The following is a 23640-nucleotide window of genomic DNA, read 5'->3' as shown; positions in this document are numbered from 1 at the left end:
TTTCTTTTGTGAGAATGTGTTTGCTTTGGCATTGCTCCTTTAAGAGTTTAAAAATCTGAAAATCTTTGTAGAATAGTGAAAATAAATTCACCCTGAACATTACCATTGATGGCCAAGACTTGAAATGTTGCTTTACTGGTCAATGATATGAAGTTCAAGTATATTTTTAAGTTAGTAATGGTAATGTAAAATTTTCAAAGACATAGAAACATAACTCTCATTCAAATAATAGAATAATCACCTACCGAAGATGTATTTGATTCACTAATGAAGGAATCAGAAGGATGGTAAAGCTAATTCAAAGAAAATTTAAGAGACTGAGTATATATAAATCCAAGAAAAAATGTTAGAATAATACAAGGGTACTTCAAAAAGTTCATGGGAAAATGGAATTAAAAGATAATACAAATCTTCCGTGAACTTTTTGAAGATCCCTCCCATTACTAGGTAAGTACCCAAGTGGTTAGTGTTCAACAGGTTATATAGTTTCAATAAAACCATAACCTTTGGGAAGATGTTTTCTACCATATAGAAGTCTTTTACATCTCTACTGGGCAAAAATCTACAAATTAACTTGGAACTTGACAGAATCTGGCCCTAATCCGTACTAAATAATAAAATCAGACACTTATTAATTCACCCATAATTAAATAATCTCCAGACAGGCCTGTTAGAAAATGTTCCAGTATGAGATTGGGAGGATGAGCAGTTATTCTTTTGCTTTACTTCCAGTTTTTCCAATTTTTCTTAACAGGGGTAAGATCATTCTCGAGAGAGACTGTATCCCTGTCTCTCCCACCAGCATTCTTGGAGACCTCGGTGCTGATAACACATAGAATATGAATGCTCTCTTTCTGTTTCAAAAGATTAATTTTTTTCATGTTTTTATGTCATTAACTTCATGCATCATAACTCAGTGCTCTGTGACTACTGTTTAAAATTGTATGTCTTTTATTAATCAGATGTGTTTGTGTAAGTAACTTTTACAAAAGTGACATAATAAAAGTGAGCTATTATGAGTGTTCTATATAAAGTAATACTGCTAAGAATCATCCTGAATTTTATTTTCTGAGAATCCATATTTATATATTATGTGTATGTTATTGAAGTTTCCCTGTACTGATAATGTACTCACTTTCTAAATTATATGTAGCTTTTTGCCCTGCAGGGTATGGTTTACATGCACGTGAAATCTGTAATGTGATTGTGGCCAATTTGTTGATTTCCCCGCTTCTGTACTTTCTTCCTTTCAGGCTCCCTTTTTCAAGGTGAATCCACCTCATTACTGCTTCTGAGCACTAAATCATTTCCTGTCACTCTAGTTTCTCAGACATCCTCGCAGCTTTCTTTTATGACAGTGAATGGGATGGTGTTGGGAGAATGTCTAGACCTCTTGAAATTAAATGTTCTAAGAGTAATCCTAGTTCATGGGGACAAGTTATAGGACTTGAAAACTGTAGAGAGTGGGACGATTACTGATTAGGATCTGCCTTAGCCTCGGAGTTTTAGACCTGAGACCTGAGAGAGACCTTTCTCAACTGCCCTAACTTAAGTGACCCCTGTCTTCTGCTACTTTTGATCAGAATGCCTCTTACAATCTAATGGGTTCCTGAACTTATTTGTTCACTTGCTAAATATTACCTGTCTTCACTGAACATAAGCACCATTAGGGCAGGGACCATGTTTGTGTTGAATATTCTTTTATCCCAGCATCTGGCACAGTGCCTCAAACATGATGGGCTAGATAAATTTTTATTGAATAAATTCACCAGATCACATAGTGGCATTAAGTATGCCTGTGAAGTAAGTAGACAGTAGGTAAGAAAGCAAAAATGGCAAGTGGCTTCAGTTTAAGAGATGAAACAGTTTACCATTGCTTTAGGCATCAAATGTCTGATATGTTTTTCAATACCCCATTTTGCTGATGGAAATATTCCAGGCACAAAATCTTTAGGTGCCATGGAAGATGAATATGACCATTATAATGTAATAATAACAATAGTGCAAAAGAGAGAAAAAAAGAAATAGTAGGCTAAAGTAACACAGACTAACCCTTTAATGGGAAAAAATTCTCTTGGTAGCTAATTCCAAAAATAGTCTTTTTCTAAAATAAAATCATTACAATGATGGTTGCCTTTAAGCAATACATTAACTCAGAGATAACTGCATTGCTCTAAATGTGTCAGCCTTTAAAGTCCATCTTATTGGAATTTTTTCTTAATTTATTGTAATCTAATAATCATAGAACACATTATTTGTATTTGACACAGAGTTATGTTTTTACCATGCACATTTATTCAACTATATAACAAGGAATAATTGTTCAGTTAACATTATTCTTTCTGCAGAATGCAATGTTTATTCATGTGCACTTGGTGAATGAATTCTTTATAAGCCCATTAGCAAGATGTGAAAAAATCAGATCTCTGAATCTTCAAAAGATAGCTACATAAAATAGTTGAAAAAAAATTGGGGGAGGTGGTGGTGGATGTAAATGTTTCATATGGAATATAATGGATAATCTGAATTAGATGTATCTTTGGGCATACAAGTAGCTGTAATAATTTTGTCAAATGAAACAAGATGAGTAAACTGTAATGTCATTTTGTTGACTGGAGGAAGTCAGCTTACCAGTTGAAAAATAGCTTCATCTTTTATTGAGTTTCCCTAACCTCTTCATTTATTACATAAATGCACTCTCAAGGGTAATTGCCTTAAAAAAAATCTTCGACTTGTGAAATGTAGAAAATACTGCTAGGATTTCCGAGTATTATCAGTTCCTTTTTGTGCCTCTTGTTCAGGGTGCAACTGATTTTGACAGATGTATTGTTGTGTTACTCGTATAACATGACACCTTTTTTCACATGAACTGAGTAAGAGTGATCTTGACAGCAAGTATATAAGACACTGTCAGAAAGCTGAAAAAACAGTGTCGCGATTACAACACAAATGCAGCAGAACAGACCTTACAATATCATTAAGTCAATGTCTTTCCAACAAAGCCCTTGAGAAGATAGAAAGTAGCATTGCCCTTAAATACTATCAGTTAGCCACAAACATAATAACATGAGACAAAACACAAGGTCAGGTTAATATTCGTATATATTTGAAGTGGCATTTGATGAGTCTGTAGTAAATGTGTATATTTGAGTGTTGATCTCTTTTATGTAGCACATGTATGAAAAATTTTGAGATACCAAAACTACTAATTCTGAAGCCAAAACCCACTTAACTTCAGCATTTCAAGAACACCATAAAAAATACTGATTGTGAAATATGTGAAGTGGTTTTATGTATATTAACTATAACCTTTTTTTCTGATTTTCTTTTTTATGAAATGAGAAAAAATAGCCTTTAATAATATAAGAGAAAGTTAGGAATACATTAAAAAATGTACTTCTAGATCATGAATTTTGTAAACAGGTTAATAAAAACTAAAATGGAATCAATCCCTGGTGTCAAGAGGGGATTAGACATTTGGTGGTCATATTTTTCCTTAGGATGACTGATCCGGAGCTGACCTATGTATGCAAGTATATAAGTCTATACAGTGCTCTCTTTATATGTGTTCATTTGAAATGCTTTAATGGAGAGCATATTTATCCTTAGAATGACTTTTAATATCTTTGTCTCTAGGATCAGAGGTGGTTGATCTTGATGGAAAAAGTTCTCTTCTCTACAGATTTGATCAAAAATCCCTGAGCCCAATAAAAGATATTATTTCTTTGAAATTTAAAACCATGGCGAGTGATGGGATTCTAATCCACAGGGCAGGGTCAAATGGAGATCACATCACACTGGAATTAAGAAGAGGAAAACTCTTTTTACTGATTAATTCAGGTAAAACTATTTGGTGAAATGCTTGAAAATCTGATCATTTGGATATCGCTTAGGTAACTTTATGCTTTTATAGCTTATCTTTGAACTGTGAAAGTGCCTTATTTTCAGGTTCAAGGGCTTGCATATATGCCCATATTGCTGTTCAATGTAAAACTGGTTCATACTTTGCAAATTGCACAAGACCCTCATTCGATGTTTTTTACTTAACCCTGGTAGAACCACCTAGGTATTTTCTAAGACCATAAAGAAAGGGTCATTGAAAAACATTGAGGTAGTAAAAATAATGAGGTTGTAGCCAAGATAAAATTTACATAGATAATTAACATGCAATGGATGATAAGGAAAAGAAGTAACCGTGGAAGAAATTACCGCCAGGTCGAGAGGCTCTTATATTCAAACATTAGGTAAATCCATGCTAGTGGTTGGGATGGAATGTGTGGAAGCAGATTGGAATTATGATGAAAGATGCTGGTCCACAAAAGGAAACCTTTTCTTTTTTCAAACTGGGAATAATGGTGCTGTTGTTTTTTCCTCGCCTAAGGTGAAGCTAAGCTGGCCTCCGCTCACGCCCTGATCAGTCTCACCCTGGGCAGTCTGCTGGATGATCAGCACTGGCATTCTGTGCTCATCCAGCGCTTGGGTAAACAAGTCAACTTTACAGTGGACGAGCACCAGCATCGTTTCCACGCACAGGGAGAATTCAATTACCTGGATCTTGATTATGAGGTGTGATGGTTATGTTTCCATTAGTACACATTTAATGACGTTTATGTGGCTTAACTTCTCCAAAGAAAACACACGAGAAGAAAACCCATCTTTTACAGTAAATCACAGAACTCAGGTTTGAGTGTATGGTACTTGGGGCTTCCTCTTTTTTCATATTTCTCCAAGTATGTTAATATATTATTATAGAGTGAGATCATCTTTTTTTTTTTTTTTACCTGAAATGTCTAGTCACAGAATGTCACGGGTAGAAAGTATTGTCCATGAAGAGATCTGATTACCACAATCAATTATAGGTTGTGTTGTATGATTTCTTTTTTATACTCATGAGCAGGGTAGATTTATTGGAAGAATGCCGCCTCAAATGGATTTATTAATTAATTCATCAAGGGTTGATTCAAATGCACAAAGATCAATGAGTGCCAAAAATGTATGTAAAATAAAATGTCATTATAATTGGTTGCATTATTGAACAGATCGAGTTTTATCATGGATATAAAGTTGCATTTTTTTTATCATTCAACAAATATCCATAAAAGGTGTGATTAGGTGTTTGTAAGAAAATCAAGCTCTAGTGTAAATGAAAACAATGCGTATAAATTTGCTTTGAAATCTGCATCTCGATTTTTTTCAGTATAGGGTGATGAAAAATTGATGTGTGTGTGATGATGACAGCCATAGTTGCTAGACATAATTGTTTAAGCAGATTATTAGAAAATCACTAAACAATATTATTGATGCCAATTTTCTTTCTAAGATCAGCTTTGGAGGGATTCCAGCACCTGCAAAATCAGTGTCAATACCACATAAAAATTTTCATGGATGTTTAGAAAATCTCTATTATAATGGAGTGGATATTACTGATTTGGCCAAGCAACAAAAACCACAGATTATCATTACGGTAAGAGTCTTCATGTGCATCTTTTTCACACAATAAAGTTGCCCCTTTTTTGTGATATGATGTTTTGGAGATTACTCATTTACATTTTTTTCTCTGATTGGCAATATGCATACAGGAGATTAATTCTTTTGGAAAGAATTATAATTCATAGGGCACAATTATTTTATTTTTATATGAAGTAAAACTGTTTTCTCTACCGTTGATACTTTAATTTTGTTGAGATATTACGCCTCCCAGGAGACTATTTTCTTTTGCTCTGTAATTTCCTTAATAAGATATTCCATGACAAACTCAGTAGATGAGTATACAAAGTTTCTGGAATCAAATAACAATTACGTATATTAGAGAGACATTTGAAAAAGTTGTCTTTTGCCATGGTCATTCACAACAAATAAAAGAAACTAACAGGCTGTTACAAGACTGCACCTGCCAATCTGCCTAAATAACAGTGTTGGTCAGGCTGCATTACATTCTAATTCTACAGAAATGTGGCAGAATTTAAGTATAATTGCATTGGTCAGGGTTCAGTCAGGGAAGCAGCATCAGTCTGAGTGTTATGAGCAAGGGATCTACTTTAGGACTTGGATCTTAAGAGGACCTGGAAGGTGAAGGCCTGGCAGGGGAAGTTGGAGGATCAGAGAAGTCACTATATTCTGTCTAAGGTAATAGGATGCATAGACATGTTAGAGTCTCTAGAGCATTTTCAGCCCGTGAAGGGTGCTCCTGAGAGATTTCTGAAAGTTGTTGCCTGTGGGTAGCCACTGCCTCTGTGGGTCTCCACACAGGGATCTTGGGATGGGCCTGGGCTTGCTGTTGGTCCATGGACCGGCCATCTGCCAGCAAGAAGACACCATGAGAGTGGAGGAGAGCAAGGACAAACTGCAACAGCCCAGCACCTCTGTGACATTTCTTTCTTGTGGGCGATCACAAAAAACCTTTGGAGCAAAATGGCTGGTGTTTTACTTTGGACCATCAAAACTCTCTCAAGCTCCCTCATTTGGCTAACTTTTACCCAGAAGCAGACAAGGAAGTGGATCCTGGGAAATACGATTTCTAGCTTTATCAGTTTGATAATAAAAAGCAGACACATACTGATATGAATGAATTTCTGTCTTTGCTTAACATACAAAATATGTAATTTAAGCTCATGTTGTACCAGCAAATCTCAAATCCCATCATGAGGATATTTATTATTTACCAAGTATTTTATTCCTAATACTCTGTGTGAATGGGTGATATTTATATGATCATAACATCCAGCAAGATTTAAAAATAGTTACTTTTAAAAGGGACAATAATTTAAAAGGAAAATAAAAATACATGTGTGTGCGTTTCATTCACAAAATAAATTTCTAGAAACTGCTCATGCAAGGACCACCCGCTCTTCATTAACAAGAAGATTTGTTCCTTGTAGGGTAGCAGTTAGCTGCCAAGTGAAGCCTAAGACCAAACTGCAGCTGGTAAAACGTTTCCATTTTCAGTGGCTTAGGTGGTCTTATAATAGCCTTTACATTATGTGTTAGCACAGTTTACTCTTCAGCTCTTGTTATTTCATTCATTGGAACAAGATATTTGCTTACAATAAAAGCTAATTCACTTTTAACAGAATCACAATATAGCAAGATGTTTTTGTTTGGTCAAGCCAAATTTTTTACTTCCAATGCATGTTCTTCTAAATAAAGTTGATTTCATTGACTTTTAAGATCTATATTAAAGTTGAGAAATGGTGAGAAGATCAGAGAAAAAGGCTGAAGAACCTTTAAGATAAATGTCAAAGATCTGAATTTTCATGTTCATAGCAATTTGTTGTTTTAAATCCAGGATAATGTGGGATTGATAAGAAGTCTTAGTGAGTATTTCAGATTAGTGAGTATTTCAGATTCTAATACTAATATGACGCGAATAACGTTCTGAAAGCTTTTATTTTATTTTATTCTCAGGGAAATGTGTCCTTTTCTTGTTCACAACCACAATCGGTGCCTGTGACTTTTCTGAGCTCCAGGAGTTACTTAGCACTGCCAAGCTTTTCTGGAGAGGATGAGATTTCTGCTACGTTTCAATTTCGAACCTGGAATGAGGCAGGGCTTCTGCTATTCAGTGAACTTCAACAGGTTTCAGGGGGTCTCCTCCTCTTTCTTAGTGATGGAAAACTTAAGCTGAATCTCTACCAGCCAGGAAAATTACCCAGTGACATCACTGCAGGTAATAAATGTATTCCCTCAGGTAAAGCATATGGATTTGAAAGATTTCATTATCTCTGGGTCCCTTCTCCACAAATTTTACACATAGCCAGAAATTAATATTTATTTAATAAATGAATACTTGAGTTAATAAGATTATCAGTACTGTTCCTTAGAGGAACTTGATTCCAATTTTCTTTTAAATATGGTTCCGACACTAGTGGTTCTTATTAACCAATAGTTATTAGTTATGGAGGAATAGAAATTTCCTTCCAATACCCTCTTCTCCACTCCAAATAAATCAACATATCCTGAGGAAATGTGTTTTGGGAAAAATGCGAAAGACTTTGAAATGGACCAAAAAGTTAATTGGGTGTCCTTCAATGGAAAACTAGATTTAACATATCTATTAGTCTTATCTGGTTTGTGGGAGAAGGGCAGAGGTTTTTCTAGAATTAGTATCTGTATCTCTGTATCAGTGTGCAATATAAAACTTAAATATTTAGTCTAACTTTACTTGCTGATGTATTTTGTAAACTGTCAGATACATTTTGGGAGGATGCAAAGATTTGTGCAAAGTTTCTCATTTGGGCACCTAATGGAATTCTTTTCATTTCTAGGCAATACGGTATTGTTTTAATGATTAAAAGTAATATAATTAAGGTGACTGTATGAGTGTCTGGAAAATTAATGTCCAATTTAGGTCAGTCCTTTGGGTGAGGGATATTTTTATCTCTTCATTAAAATTATATAGTTCTCAACAAGGGATCTCCATCACAGTTTTACATATAGAGAATAGCATCCAAGCCAAGCAACTGGAGGTCACATTGGGGTAAATTGCTACATTAATTTAATAAATGATCTTTAAAAACAATTTAAAGATGCCATTGCACTACTTCTCTGTATTAACTATGACCAAAATTTATAGAGTATGACTTGGAGAGGAAAAAAATAATTAAAATACAGTTGGAAAGCAAATATAAGAAAAACTAGTATACGAATGGATACACAAATGCCTATTCTTTGTGCATCTTTTTGTTGTTGTTCATATATCACTGTGGTTTAAATATGGGAACTGAAAATTAAATATTAATTATAATTTTTAAGAGGAACTATGTTGTGAGTTTTTATGTAATGCTCACAATGTACTGGATTTGTAGGTTCAACAAAAGGAAATTAATCAGTGTCATATTAATAATTAATAGGCCCGGAAAATGAGGGTCTAGAAACGTAAGCTTGGCATTAATATGTAGTTTATTGTGCTGTATTTGACATCCACTGAAGTGTTTAAATTCATAGCCTAATTTTCAACATCTTAAAGAAACTGTTTCAGTGCAATGTTACTGTTGTTAGCCCCATGAAACTAGTTCACTTCTAACCACTTTACAGGCATGTAGAGTTAATAAATTACTAGGTGTAAGTCTGTATAGAATATCCTGAGTGATTTTTAAAATCTCTCAATTAATGTTTAAATCCATATACAGTATAATCTACTGTGGCATCATATGACTTCTTGTTATTATTTCCATAGCTAATAGTAAGAATCCTGGACTAAATATAAGTGTTAATATAGCAAAATTGTCACACTTCATGTAACACTAGTTGGCCTTTACTTACCAAATCTCCCTACCCCTAATTTTCCAATTTCTTTCAAAATATTATTTTTTGCCAGTGTCAGTGAAGCAAATACATTTTGCATTTGAAAATAGACTACTTAAATGGTAGCTGAGAGAGGGTCAGTTTGTTCTCCTATAAAGGAAAACTTTCCACTTGTACTTAAATAAACTAGTTGTCAGAATGTATTATAACGACTCTTTCAAGAGAACCAAGTATACTGATGGGTTGGTATATTATACTAAATCTTTCCATTATATAAGGATAGATTTCCATTATTGGAGATATAAATTACTGATCTTAAAAGCTGGAAAAACTCAAAATTTTTGTATCTTTTACGATGGAAGAAAAATTAAATTGTATGGAGAAAGAACTGAATTGTACAACTGTTTAAATCATCAGACTAAATTTTTTTAATGGGATGTACAGGTTTGCAAATTGTCATTTGAAATTATTCAAAAATATTATGTCAGCCTTAATCAGTTTTGAAATAGTAAAGATATTATATTAGTCTAAATCATGGGACATTTAGCAATACTATAAAAATCCCTCACGACACAGAATATTTTCAATCCTTGTCACCTTTATAGATGTCAAAGCAAAAATCACTCAGAAGGATTAAGGACCCAATGAGCAATATAGTTTCCCTAAAACAACTTCTTTATTGTCAAATTTGAGATTTCTGCTATGATTTTAGCATTGCTGCTACTGCTTTTTCAGGCCTATAAACAAGCCTCTGGCTCCCATGGGCAGAGCCTGGCAGAGGCAGGCTTGCAGCTTTTGAGATGTTTCTGCATTTTTCACCTATAGGCACTCACCACTCGTGTGTCCCTGGCAGTGGAGCAGCCTTGTTGATTTGCCCTACCCAGGAGAAGCATTTTTTGATTCCCCCTTCCTCCCTTTCATTGTCGGAACATTTCTGCCTTTCAGATTGTAAACCTGTTACCCCTTAAACTCCTGCTCTACACTAAAGTCATAGGTACCAACAACCTCTATATTTTCACCTCGACAAGAGCTATCTAGTGATCTGGATCCTTAATTCCGGTTAGTGACTCTAGTTAGGGGATGTAGGAATATCTGACACTTTCCGAGTGCTGAAATACATTTGGAAACAGGCAATACCCTTCGGTTGCTCCTTGAGTAATGGCCTGTGTATATTTGCCTTTTGCACCTTTGCAGAGAACCTACCCTACATGACAGGCTTATTTTTTCTGTATACCTCTGACCCGATGGATGCCTATTATAGTCTTATGAGAGGCTGATGGCAGCCAAGCTTTCATCATGTTTCTGTAGCAATTTAGGACTGATACCAGCAGATTATATACTAGGGAGCAGATATAAACATTTTTCTTCCTGCTATATTTTGTGTGCTTATGTGGTTTGGGTCAGAGAGGAGAGAGAGAGAAGGGGATGATGGGTTGGGGAGGAAAAGTTCTGGGATACAATCCTGTCCTCTCTTATTTCCTGAAATTGCAAACACTTCCATTTATTTTTCCATCCTTTCATTATTCCATTTGGAATTGCCAATGTTTTCCAGCCAAAGACCACAGTGAACATATCTGAAGTTGAACAAGTTGGGTTAATTGCTTATTGCAACAAAGAGAGCACACACCCTGGGAACTGTGGGGATTGTCTCAGTACAATGGTGTTAAAATGACTTATTACAGGATTTTGGGTTCTTTGGCTGATTTGAGGGAGGTTTCAAGAAAGAGAAAAATTGCTGTAGATTTAATGCTTCCAGGAAATGAAGGGAATTCTATGACCAGGTATCTTCGTAAATCTTGTCTTGAAAGACAGAGGAATGAAATAAGATTCACATTGTAATTGATAAAAAGTAAATCAGTATTATCCAGGAGAGGGGGAAGTTTGGTATTTTTGTGGTTTGCATGGTTACCTTGCTTTTGTCTGTGCTTAGACAAGATTACAGAGTAGTCTTAATTTTTTCCCTCTGTTTCACTGGGGTCACAGAGTGACCTTGTCTAATGTGGGTGTTCTGTGAGATTGTTTACATTCAACAGGAAGATGCCAAGGCCTAGCTCTGTGTGCCAGCCAACTTCTCACAATGCCAAGGCTGCACTGATAATGCCAGGCCAGCTCCTAGCTGTTAAGGGTTGCTTTTTTCTTTCTCAAAGTTAATTGTTTAACATGAGCGAAAAAAATAAGGGACCACCTGTTTTGTATCCAGAGAAGAGCGTGGGTTTTGGAGTCAGACTTGGGTTTCTCTTTCGGTTTGGCTTCTCACAAGCTGGGTACTACTTTAGGTCACATGTTTATCCTCCTGGAGCCTCATTTGCTTTATGCTTAAAATGAGGACAAGTATAGTTGTGGTGAAGATTAGATGATACAATTCATAGAAAGCACAAAGCACCTGTTATGAATAATAGATCAATAAAATTATTATCATCATTATTATTTTTTTAACAACTTTCTCCCTCCGCAGACTCAAAGATTATGAGTGGTGGGAGTAGTGTATAGAATTAGCATTTAGCTACACAATATCATAAATAGTAAAAAGAAGACAAATTCTACTCTTTCGCTTTCTCCTTCCTCTCCTTCACAGTAGTGTGGACTTTGTCTTTTTTGTGACTGGCATTCAGCCAGTGAGTGCACTGGCCATTCCTTTATAGGATCCGAACCCGCGGCGGGAGCATCGCTGCGCTCACAGTGCCGCACTCTCTCGAGTGCGCCACGGGGTCGGCCCAGTAGTGTGGACTTTGAAAGGAACTCATCTCCCATCAGACCTAGAAGCGGAAAGAAGTTGTATATTTCCAAATAAATGGAATCTGACTTAAACTTATGTAGAGTTAGTTTGAATGAATGAATTAATTTGATGATGTAATTTGAATAATAAATCCATTGCCAGGTAATATTCCTCTTCTTAGATAAATCATGTCTGTCACAAATGAGGCTCAAGGACAGCTCAGCTTTCTGAAGGTTCCCCACAGACATGGCACGACTTTATAACCTGCTAGCTGGTTAGGTGGGTGCATTTAATGGTGTCACAGTACAGAGTGGGCTGTCCTGGCTGTCTTCTGTTCTTAATCTAACTTGGTTTCTGCATAGATAGTTTTATTACAAAGGCCTCCTCAAGCCTTTGACTTACTCCTGCTGTATGCCAAACCAACAGTTGCCCAGAGCACTGCTACTAAAAGTGTGGTCCCTGGACCAGCACTGGCTCATTGAAATATTTGTTATTGATCCATGAGAAGATAAGTATGAAAATGGAGATTAAGCTCTTAGAAACTGTTATAGCAAAAAGATATTACTGCAAAAATTAAGCGCACGGTTCGTAGGCTTGCGTTTTATATGTCTTTTTAATTTTTAGTAGTTCTCTTTTATCATATTTTATAAAAGTGTCAATCTACAATAGGTTGAAAAATAAAATGTTCAGGTCTGAGCACTGTCTGAGACTAATGGAAAGCCAAAGATGAATATCAGAACTAGAATTGTGTATATGGGGCTTTGAGAATAAGGTGGTAGGAGACACTCGGGTGATGGATGTGTAGAGTGGGAAGTCTCTGTACATGTGACACAAAGTATACACAAGGATTTTCACTCCAAATGTATCCTCTTAAAGGAAGTACTGGATGACAAATCCAGGACATTTGATTTATTTTTGTCCAATCTCATACTATCAAGGATTATATAATTCTATTCACTTGTCTATTTTAGAATCCACTCTTAGAAAATGTGTCTAAAAGTATCTAACCTACATTCTTCATATTTCAATTTTCAGTTCTTTCTTATTATCTCTTACAAACCAAACCAGAGCTGGGTCTTAGAGAATCTTTTTTGCTTCATGAATGTGATGTAAAAGTGAGCTTCTGTGCTCCAGCTAGAATTTGTGTTAGACTAAATATGTCTAAGGTAAAGAAATGCAATCACCTAAGGGAGCTTCATGCATTTTCAATCTGAAAGCATGTGGTAGGAAATAGCTCAGGGAATAAAAGAAATTGCATATAATATCAAAAAAGAGGCTCTTTGGGTTTAATAGAGTGCTTATATTTTTGTTTACTAATTTGGTCTGCAGAATCATACAGAGTTGAATATTCAGTGTATGTAAACCTGACTGGTAAATCCACAACAGAGATGCTTGGGTTCCATGTCTCTGCTCAGTATTCAACCACAGAACTCCTTATAGACTTAATTCCCTTTAACAGGGAAAGGCTATGCCATCCCATGGATTTATGATACTGAGATTGCCTTAGGAGGGACTAGAGATTGTGTTTTAGAGGTGATAAGAATACCTTGATTTTTGATTATAGCAACTTTTGATCATACATATATAGACTTGGAAAACACAGAATAAATATAAAAACGAATAGAAACAACAACAATTTTCCTTCATGCAAAATCAACAACAAACTTACAAAAAAGAAAAAAAAAAGGAAAAAAAAAAACGTTTACAGTAGAATAAGGCAAACATTGCCTTGTTTGAGCTCAGCAGGAGACATGCACAAAGGACAACTCAAATTCTTCGCTGCTCTGCGCATGTCCTTGAATAACCGAGAAAGCTCATGGAGCATCGATTTGGAGGTTACAAGTAAGTCTTAGTGATTAGGCAAATTCTCAAATATGAAATCTGAAAATTATTATGATCCACTGTGTATACATGGTTTTACCCACTACTTTATTTTTTAGCTTTACATTATATCTGTAAACTTTCTCTATTTATTAAGTCTCTTCAAATATTTTTGTGACGATTGGCTTGACATAGTTTGTTAAGTATTCTATTATATTACCATAAAAGGTGACTACACAAATGTGATAAATAGATAGGAAAACATTTTGTTGGGTATAACTTAGAATTTGGGGAAATACTTGTACTCTTCGTAAGCCCCTCTATATAAGAAGTAAATTTTGTGGATGAAAGCTGAAAATCAATCTATGCCAAGTAATTGAAAGATTTTAACCATTCATTATTGTCCAGGGTTGGAAATTTTTTCTCTATTGAGACCCTAAGGAAGGAAGATAATAAAGCATCATTTTCCACATAGAAGAGGCTGATCTCACACTTGTCTCCCTTTTCTCTCTTCCTTTCTGTTTTCTTTTAATACACGTATATGTTTGAATCAGTTGAGTGATGTGTATATTTGCTGTTTCTATCCAACTGCTTATAGTGTTCACAGCTGAGAGATCTCTCTTTTAATTGACTTCCTCTCCCCCAGGTGTTGGATTAAATGATGGGCAGTGGCATTCTGTCTCCTTATCTGCTAAAAGAAATCATGTGAGTTTGGCAGTGGACGGCCACGTGGCCTCTGCTGCTCCTTCACTGGGACCTGAGCAGATTTATTCGGGTGGCACCTATTATTTTGGAGGTAAGAAAAGGGGTCAGGTCATATGACCAATTAAACCATGTTTGCTTGACTCCCTCCTGTGTCTTTGGGTAGGTCATCATGTTTTAAACAACGTTAATAGATTAGGAATAATTTCTTACTTTCTTTGAGCATGGAAATGTTGAGTGGATCCAGATGACCAATTAGACCTGAAATGCATTTCTATAAGGTGAGCTCATTTATATTTACTGTTTCTGTAATGAGATTGATTTTAGTCGGCCACTCTTTTCAGTTCTTACCTTCAGACCTTGTGATATTTTCCTAATGGTAAATGGTCTTTTTACATCTTCTGACTTTATGGGTTGATTTAATTGCAGTGTTTTCATGATTATGCCTCTTATCTCCTCTAAAGCAGCCTATTGCTTTCCTGCTGCCAAATACAGAAGGGCAATATTATGCCAATGGACATATAATTTAACTTAATTAGCTGTAACAACCTCTTATCCTTGTAAGTAATAATGTGCTAATACATTTGGTAAGATCAGGGCATCAGCCCTCAACACCAGGCCATCTCCCTTAGAGAACAAAAAGAAAGTGTTTACCTGCCCTGTGCATGTTCGATTGAACTAAAAGGTAGGAAAAGTAAACGTGGGAAATGAATCTTTGTCATTGGAGAATTAAAAAAAAAAATGCTCTTTGCTATTAGAAATGCAAAGTTGTAAAGCTGTCAGTAGTAAGACTTATTTCTAATCACGAATTGAGATGTTTCCTATATTATCATTATTTTGGTGGTGTTACATGGTAGCAATGTAACACCTGCTTCTGTGTAGAATCATTTTTGAATTTGGAAGAAGCAGCCCTGTCTTTTATTATTCACCAATAAAATAGGATTTCTTTTCTAAGAATTGACAGTAAGCACACTGCCCATGAATCAATTCATAGTATCTTAAAAAATGAACAAACAAAAAATACTACATAATCCATTATTGTGAAAGGCTGCAAAAGGCCAACAATCTTGAAAGATATAATTGCTTCCTTTCCTGAGATTTGTTCATTTCTGAACCAGGCTATTTATAAAACCTTTTGGAATATATGATTGATTTTATGGCAATCCATAGAGACACATTCTTTTGATAAATAGTAAGGTATATAGAACAACTTAACAAAGAGTTTTCTCTTGAAAGGAAGAAATTTAGAAGCACCTAAAGAGATAAGAAAAAAGGAGGCATATTGTTAAATGATGAAAAATAAAAGACTGGATAAAGTGTTTGTAAATCAGGAAAACAGAATTATCATTTTAAAGTATTTTATATTGTTTATGTTCAGGTTTAACAATGTCTAGCTATTTTGTGTAAAATTTTTCTATGGTGATTGCTTTTATTTATACTGTAATATTATTTTATAGTAAAAGATGTTACATATATTCTCTGTGATTTTTGCTTGTTTTTATTATGAGACATATGATATACACTATATTTTTTAAAAAAATATTTTTGGATAGTTTTAGATTTACAGAAAAGTTTCAAAGATATACAGAGTTCCTGTATACCCCCATGCAGTTTCCTCTATTCTTTACATGTTATATCATGTATACATTTTTAAGAATGTTAGTAATTTTTCTTAAGTACATGTCTACACATGCATTCCTGCGTTAAAGAAAGAGAAGATTAGAAAAAATTATTCAATGTATGTTTGATCCTCTGATCTCCCCAGGTAAATACTCTTCTGAATTTGGGATTTATTTTTCCCTTAACATTCTCTATAGTGTTATACCTACATTATTAAGGTTTTCCTAAACAATATACAATGAAAGCTTCCACAATAAAATTCCAACTCAACAATTTTTTTAAATAAATAAACAAATCTCAAGCTTACACAGTTATTTCTGTTTATTCAATTATCTTCTCAATTGGTGTTCTCCAGTACCTTGACCTTGGCATGAGGTTCTGTTGGTCATTAAACACGTACTCTGCAAAATCCAGGCCACCCTACGATTTCCACAGCTGGCAGCGAGGGACCAAATGAAAGCAGGAGACATTCTGCTGCCCTGCTTCTCTCTGCTCTGCCCAGCCTGGTGGCTCCAGGGCCTGAATGACGAGGTCCATCATCCTGGGAGCCCACTTAGGACTTTTGGGATAGAAATTTTGGATTCTGGGAGTGGGCTGTAGGAGAGAGGGCTTCAAATGTGCACGTCATCTTCCCTTGCAAGGCCTAATGGGACGATGGGCAGAAGCATGGCTGGAGAAGGGCTAAAGCAAGGTCCCCTAAAATTCAGGACTGGCACAGGGACCCTGATCACCTGGGTGGTATTGGCAACAGGGTGACCGACTTTTCCCATTTTTAACTGAAAGTTCTGTGTCCTGGAAACAAATGCCTCCCACCCTCCTTCCTTCCCCATCCAGTCCTGGGCAAACTATGACAGCTGGTCATCCTCGAAAAGTTGGCCATTCATTCTGTGTAATGACAGTCCCATTAATCACTAGGATCTGTTTATCTAGGCGGAAGGCCTTTCTTAGGTACTTAATTCTTCAGCCAGTTTATCTCAAAGTAATAAAATATCCCACGTTATGAGACACTTCTCATTAGTTCTCCTGCAAGTTTCCAGTGATCTCCTCAGAATATAGTCAGTCTAGCTTGACTGCAAAGGAGTTCCCTGTTCCAACTGCCCAGGCGTTGTCTCCTCTCTTTGCCAGTCTTGAGAGTGCTGTCATATTGGGAGAGTGGGCTGCTCTGGAACTATATATGCCACGCCAAACCTCCACTGTCCGTCCATCACTTTTCACTTCTTACTTTATTCCCACCCTCAGATGAGTGCTTTTCAAAAAGTCTGACTGCATTGTGATGCATTATGCTCAGCTTTTATCATTTATAAATTAGATATTTTAAATCTGGGTTCTCCAGATTGAGGATGGCTGAGTGCCTAATTTCTCTAAATTCCCCTATGGAATCTTTGTGCTATGCACAACACAGCAATCAGCACAAGCTGTTGATACCGAACTGTGTGCAGAATTCCCCCACAATCCACGCCCCTTGCGTAAAGCAAATGTTTTCCATCCAATGAACTGACTACAACCACTGCAAAGCCTGATGCGACATCTCACTCCTGGTACAATGACATACAGTGATAAAAAATTGTCATCCTCTGAGGTGTTTAACATGCTAACTGCCTCTAGAAATGGATCCAGCCATTAATTCAGCATTAAGTATCCTCCAGAAATCTTCCCATTTTAGAACTTTTATCTCAAATGTCCAGTGATGAATTTCTCTCTGGTATTGCATTATATTAACCTGTGCCTGCCTCTTGTCATAGACTACTGACACTAGCCTGGGTTGAACTGTTCTTTGTTCTTAGAACCTCTTGCTTATTGAACATGGTAGCTAGGAATATGGAATGCCTTATGATATGATAGTGTGCTTTCTGTAAAGTTCCAAGACCTTTCCTTGTGACTCAGGATTTGCTTAGTTTTGTTCCCTACAGGCATATTGCATAATTTATTTCGTTCTGAAATAGTTTGAGATGTATCAGGAAATGTCACCTGGAGAAAAGGAGATTAGCAAAGCTGTTTATATTCCTGGCATATTATGGTTGTCCCAAAATATTACTGAACTATATCCTTTCAGTTTTTTATTCTAACATTCTTTATTGGTTTATAAGTCATTTAGAAAACATATCGAGATTATTATAACCATATTCTACACTATAGAAGAAATTTAAACACTGAAATGTGTGTAGCACCACATACAATAAATTAATACTCAAAAAGCTGTGATCACTTTCCTTGATATATTAAATCTGAAACTTCAAAGTGTCCATTAGGTTAAAATATAATATTTCGATGTGTCTGATAATAGTTTTAAATTTGAATGCTGGCCTTTACTTATTATATAAATGTATTTTACTAGGAAAACAAAGCACTAAGGAGAAATATCCTTAGTCAAACAATTTCATTGTAATGGAAATTCTCAGGTAGAAAACTAGCATAGATTGCAGAGGAATTAAAAAGCTGCTGATTCATTTCTTATGTTTGAAATTGTAATAGTGGTTGACAACCGTAATGGAAAATAAAGATTAAATATAGAAGTATAATATATGTGTTCGTATTCCATAAAATTATTTATTTCACTCAGGTAGAGAAACATTTAGAACATCATTAAACCCCAGATAATAATGGTTAATATTATATTTCTTTATTATTTAAATAATTAGAAGCAAGTCTTAAATAAATACTTGAAAAAGATCAGTATAAATGAAACACTCTTTTTTGATTTTATAATAAATAAAATCAAACTGTGAAATGTTTTTGACCTTAAGTCATTGGGATTTGTTAAAATGCATATATAACCACTATTCTGTTCTCTACTTCTATGAGATCAACTTTTTTAGATTCTACAAATGAGTGAGATCACGTGGTATTTGTCTTTCTGTGCCTGGCTTATTTCACTTTAATATAATGTCCTCCAGGCTCATCCATCTTGCTGCAAATGACAGGATTTAATTCTTTTTATGGCTGAGTAGTATTTCATTGTGTAAATATACCACATTTTCTTTATCCATTCATCTGTTGATAGATGCTTAGGTTGATTCCATATCTTGGTGATAGTGAATAGCACTGTTATCAACACAGATGTGCAGCTGTCTCTTCGACATACTGATTTCATTTCTTTTGGATGTATACCCAGTAGTGAAATTGCCGGATCATATGGTAGTTCTATTTTTAGTTTTTTTGAGGAACCTCGATACTGTTTTCTGTAGTGACTGTACTAATTTACATTCGCACCAGGAGTGTACCAGAGTTCTCCCTTTACCAGAGGCTGGAAAGGGTATGGAGGGAGCGGTGGGTTGAGAGAGGTTGGTCAGGGTGTACAAAGTTATGTTTAAGTAGGAGAAATAAATTCTAATGGTTCATTGAACAGTTGGGTGACTATAGTTAACAATACTATATTGTATATTTCAAAATAGCAAGAAGAGAAGATTTTGAGTGTTCTGACCAGTAAGAAATGATGTGTCTGAGGTGATGAATATGCCAATTATCCTAATTTGATTATTACACATTGTATATGTGTATTGAAATATCACATTGTCCCCCAGAAATATGTACAATTATATGTCAATTAGAAATAAATGAATAAATTAAAAATGCGTACATGTGTGGTTCCTTTATGTAAGAAAAATAAAGTATTTAAATATGAGGGTACTTCAAAAGTTCATTAAAAGATAATACAAATCTTTCTGTGAACTTTTTGAAGACGCCTGTAGGTGGTAATTTTATTCTAAGTCAGTATAACTCCTTTTGCAAATAGCCTTAAATATAAAGGCATTTCACTATTGATTTATCTTTTCTTATCTACAGTGCATATTTTCATCTTTTATGTTCTTAATTTTTCAGTCGAAAGGACTAAGTTCCCATGTTTAAGTTATATTATAATTTAATAGTGCTGGCTAGCATGTTTAGGCTTCTGGAGCTAATATGTATAATTTTAAAATTCAAATTAAGGTAGTATCCTTACACATAATTATTATAACATTAGTGACTTCCTGTGAATCCTGTGGGAATAAAAAAATATTTTGTATGAATTGCAACTTATAATTTAGATCAAACTAATAATCATGTTAGTGGATTTTTCTCCTTTAAACAGAAAATAATCAAATAACTATTTTTTTTAAATAAAGTATTTTATGATGCCGAATCCTGATTATTAAGATGTATCCTAGTTTTACTTTGTTCTTTTTTTTATCAGGTTGTCCTGATAAAAGCTTTGGATCCAAATGTAAAAGTCCACATGATGGATTTCAAGGATGTATGAGACTCATTTCTATCAGTAACAAAGTGGTAGATCTGATTTCAGTTCAGCAGGGGGCCCTTGGGAACTTCAGTGACCTTCAGATAGATTCCTGTGGCATCTCAGATAGGTAAGAACAATCTCACTTCTTTATTTTGACCTATTTTCAAGCTTTTTGGCAACATATTCAAATTTATATATAAAAGAAATATTTATCTCTGCTCTATCCCATTGTCATCTATTCCACAGGAAGTAGATTGTATTCACATTACAAATAAAAAAAATGCACCTTTCGTTTTATACGTCATATTTCAAATGATAAAATTTAGATAGAACGCAATTATGTGATTTATATGTACATGGGCTAATTCACAAAAGATAATGTTGATGCTGCTATAGATTTTGATGGGTATAAATGTATTAAAAATATGTCATTAAACTCAACAGATTAGGGCTGTAACAATAAAATTGATTAACAGGTGCCAGTAAACCAGAGAATTATGTGGTTGGTTATCAAACTGCCTTGTGCTAGCCTGCCAGTTGAATAATATTTTCAGAGGTAGGGAAACTTAACTGGTTTCTGTTCTCCTAACGTGCCTCTTTAACAATCCATTATTATCTTCTCTGCAGGGAAAATTAAAAGGAACCCTTCTCTAGAAAGGCTTGGGGCAGTAGTCTTGATCAATGTGTAAGAGTTATCTTGTAATTTTGATAGGAGCATCAGTACAGGACATGACAAGGCAAGATTTGGGACCTAATTGTAGAGGACAAGCAACTTTTAAAACAATAGTAGTTAATAATAATTAAAAACTGTTTAGACCTGGGTAACCATAGCTAAGTAATCTTGCCAGTCATTCGTTAATATCAGGACTGTTCATTTTAATTATTGAATTCATCGAATGTCATGGCCATTATAAATTTAAAACACTTTGTAAACCGTGTGACAGAATTAGCACCAGCCCTGTAGTAGTGTTTAATATATATTTTGAGTAAATACATAAATTCTAAACTTTAAAAGTAACTTTTTATTTGTATGAAACTGTTTGTCAGCATGAAAACTCACCTATTTATATCCCATAGACCACTTAGTAATGTCTGTTTATCCTCTTTTAAACATTAATAGATATTGTGTTAAGTCCATAATTATAATTATAATTATAATCATATTTAGCAAGAGATTAGAAGGACATAATTTCCTCTCTACAAATACTCATTTATTTACAACAACTGGTAGAGAAAGCAATTCTTTCTATAATGAAATGTGATATGTAAAGAGAGAATTTAGACAGTTAACCTCCGTTGGCTTGATTTTGTGATTAAATGACTTCTTGGTGCAGATATCACGATCTCGAACGTAGTTATAACCACACCAGTTCTGGAACCTAAAACCTGATTTGGGGAGGGCATGCAGCGAGTCTTCCTGGGCCTGGTGTCTCAAGGTGGGGCTGGTTCACAGAGGCAGGGACTCCCAAGCCCATGATAGGTAACAGCCATCAGGGGTCCAGTAGGGAGGCTCAGTTATCCACACTGTGAGTGATAGGGCAAATTGGTGATCTCAGATTGCAGAAATTCTTTTGGCACAATTAGTTCTACACTTCTCCTATGTGGATATGTTCTGGAGTTGCATTTTACACAAGGAATCTACATTGCCTACTTTTTTGGAGCTACACACTTGAAAATAGAGTAGGATACAGCTCAACGGGAGAATGTATCCTTTCAGTACTATACCTTAAAAAGGCTTTTCAGGTATATTTAGCAAATTATGGATAGATCTTAACTATAAATGTTTCTTTTTAGGAAAAACTTTAACCTGATGGTAACCCTAGCAATCTTAAAAAAATAGCAAAAATACTTTTACATTTATATATCTTTATTTATTTATTTATTACAAGTCACAGAGAGCATTTTTTAATGAGAAATGATGACAGGAATGATTACATAAAAATTTAAACTTTCTAGATGGCAAGAGACACATAAATGAAATTGAAAAGGGAAGTGTCAGTCTAGAAGAAAATATTTGCAAAGTGAACAAAAGATTAAATCCTTCATATATGAAGAATTCCTTACAAACCACCATTAAAAGATGCACAGTGCAATAGATAAATAAAGTTATAAATGGGCAATTCAGAGAAGAACAAATACAAATGGCTAAAATGCAAAAAAAGACATTTAACATCACTAATACCTAAAGAAATGCAAATTAATATATCTGTCCATGTAGCAAAGATTTTAAAGGTGACATTTACTCAGTGCCGCGCTGGTGTAAAGAAATGGACACCTTCATACAGTATTTTTTTTACTATACCAAGGGCATACACATTTATTTGTTCAAATGTATCTCTAAACTCTATTCTTTTATACCCAGAAGAAAATATACATTCATTTACTTTGGTCTTACTTGCTATACCTAATGATATAGATTCCAAAGCATCATTAAATAAAGTCTTACTTTTTTCCAAAAATCTGTATATCAGGCCCTGTGCTAAGTACTTAACATGAATTAGTGTTTAAATCAATCCTTGCAAAAATCCTTAGAATCTGTTCTTGAAAATGTTTGTTTCTTATAAATATGGAAATAGATGAACAGAGAGGTTAAGTTGGCTAAGGTGACATGTCTAAGAAAAGGCTTCAAACCCAAGCACTCTGGTCCAGGAAGGTCTCCCGAAATGTCTGCCTGCCCAGCCAGGCAGCCTCCCTGGGTGCAAGTTAACATTTATGGCAGTTAATATTTAATCCGTGCATAATAAACATATCATTTAATGGTTTAATAAATTATAATTAAAACAAGCAGTAACACTAAAAATATGTTAAAAATCTGACGGAACTTAAACAATGCAATACGTTTTTGTTTTTTTTTTTTTTTACTGTAACTGACTTTAAGTCGTATCAAACCTACACCTAAAGGTGTACATACAAACACATGTGCTCACACTCATGCTTGCACAGCTATTCACACACACGTACATTATTACGGGTAACAGTCATTGCACAAGTATCTCACATGTACACACTCAAGTGCTCACTCACATATGCAAAGCCTCATACATACTCACACACTATCCTTACACACATTCACACAATTCCTCACATGTTAACCCATACACATACACACATGCACATGCTGCCACACATCTATATCATTCAGACACACTCACATACTCAGGGTCATTTGCACACTTCTTGCACACTCCATCTTTCTCACAAAGTCACTCACACACACACATCTAGAAGACCTCCCCTTGTCCTCTGTGGGCAGGCAGGGGGCTGACCCTAAGCCAGGCACTCCACTAGGGGTGACTGAGGGCTGTGGTTGGAACTGCCCTGG

The 23640-nt window shown here is 35.1% G+C and overlaps 1 protein-coding gene across 6 annotated transcripts in view; it reads left to right on the top strand.

Moving 5' to 3' along the window:
• CNTNAP4 (contactin associated protein family member 4) overlaps positions 1 to 23640 on the top strand; it is a 257433-nt gene that overhangs the window by 148249 nt on the left and 85544 nt on the right. For 4 of the 6 annotated variants that reach the window (XM_063110395.1, XM_063110399.1, XM_063110397.1 and 1 more), the window contains exons 5-10: positions 3637 to 3840; positions 4382 to 4566; positions 5321 to 5464; positions 7405 to 7666; positions 14427 to 14576; positions 20274 to 20445. In XM_063110395.1, coding sequence (XP_062966465.1) covers positions 3637 to 3840; positions 4382 to 4566; positions 5321 to 5464; positions 7405 to 7666; positions 14427 to 14576; positions 20274 to 20445 — 1117 coding nt within the window. The remainder of the gene's footprint in view (positions 1 to 3636; positions 3841 to 4381; positions 4567 to 5320; positions 5465 to 7404; positions 7667 to 14426; positions 14577 to 20273; positions 20446 to 23640) is intronic. The other 2 variants (XM_063110396.1, XM_063110398.1) reach the window with 2 other exon arrangements.

The sequence above is a fragment of the Cynocephalus volans genome, chromosome 10, assembly GCF_027409185.1.
Source record: "Cynocephalus volans isolate mCynVol1 chromosome 10, mCynVol1.pri, whole genome shotgun sequence".
NCBI lineage: Eukaryota > Metazoa > Chordata > Mammalia > Dermoptera > Cynocephalidae > Cynocephalus > Cynocephalus volans.
This window is presented reverse-complemented; position numbering and strand designations above follow the sequence as displayed.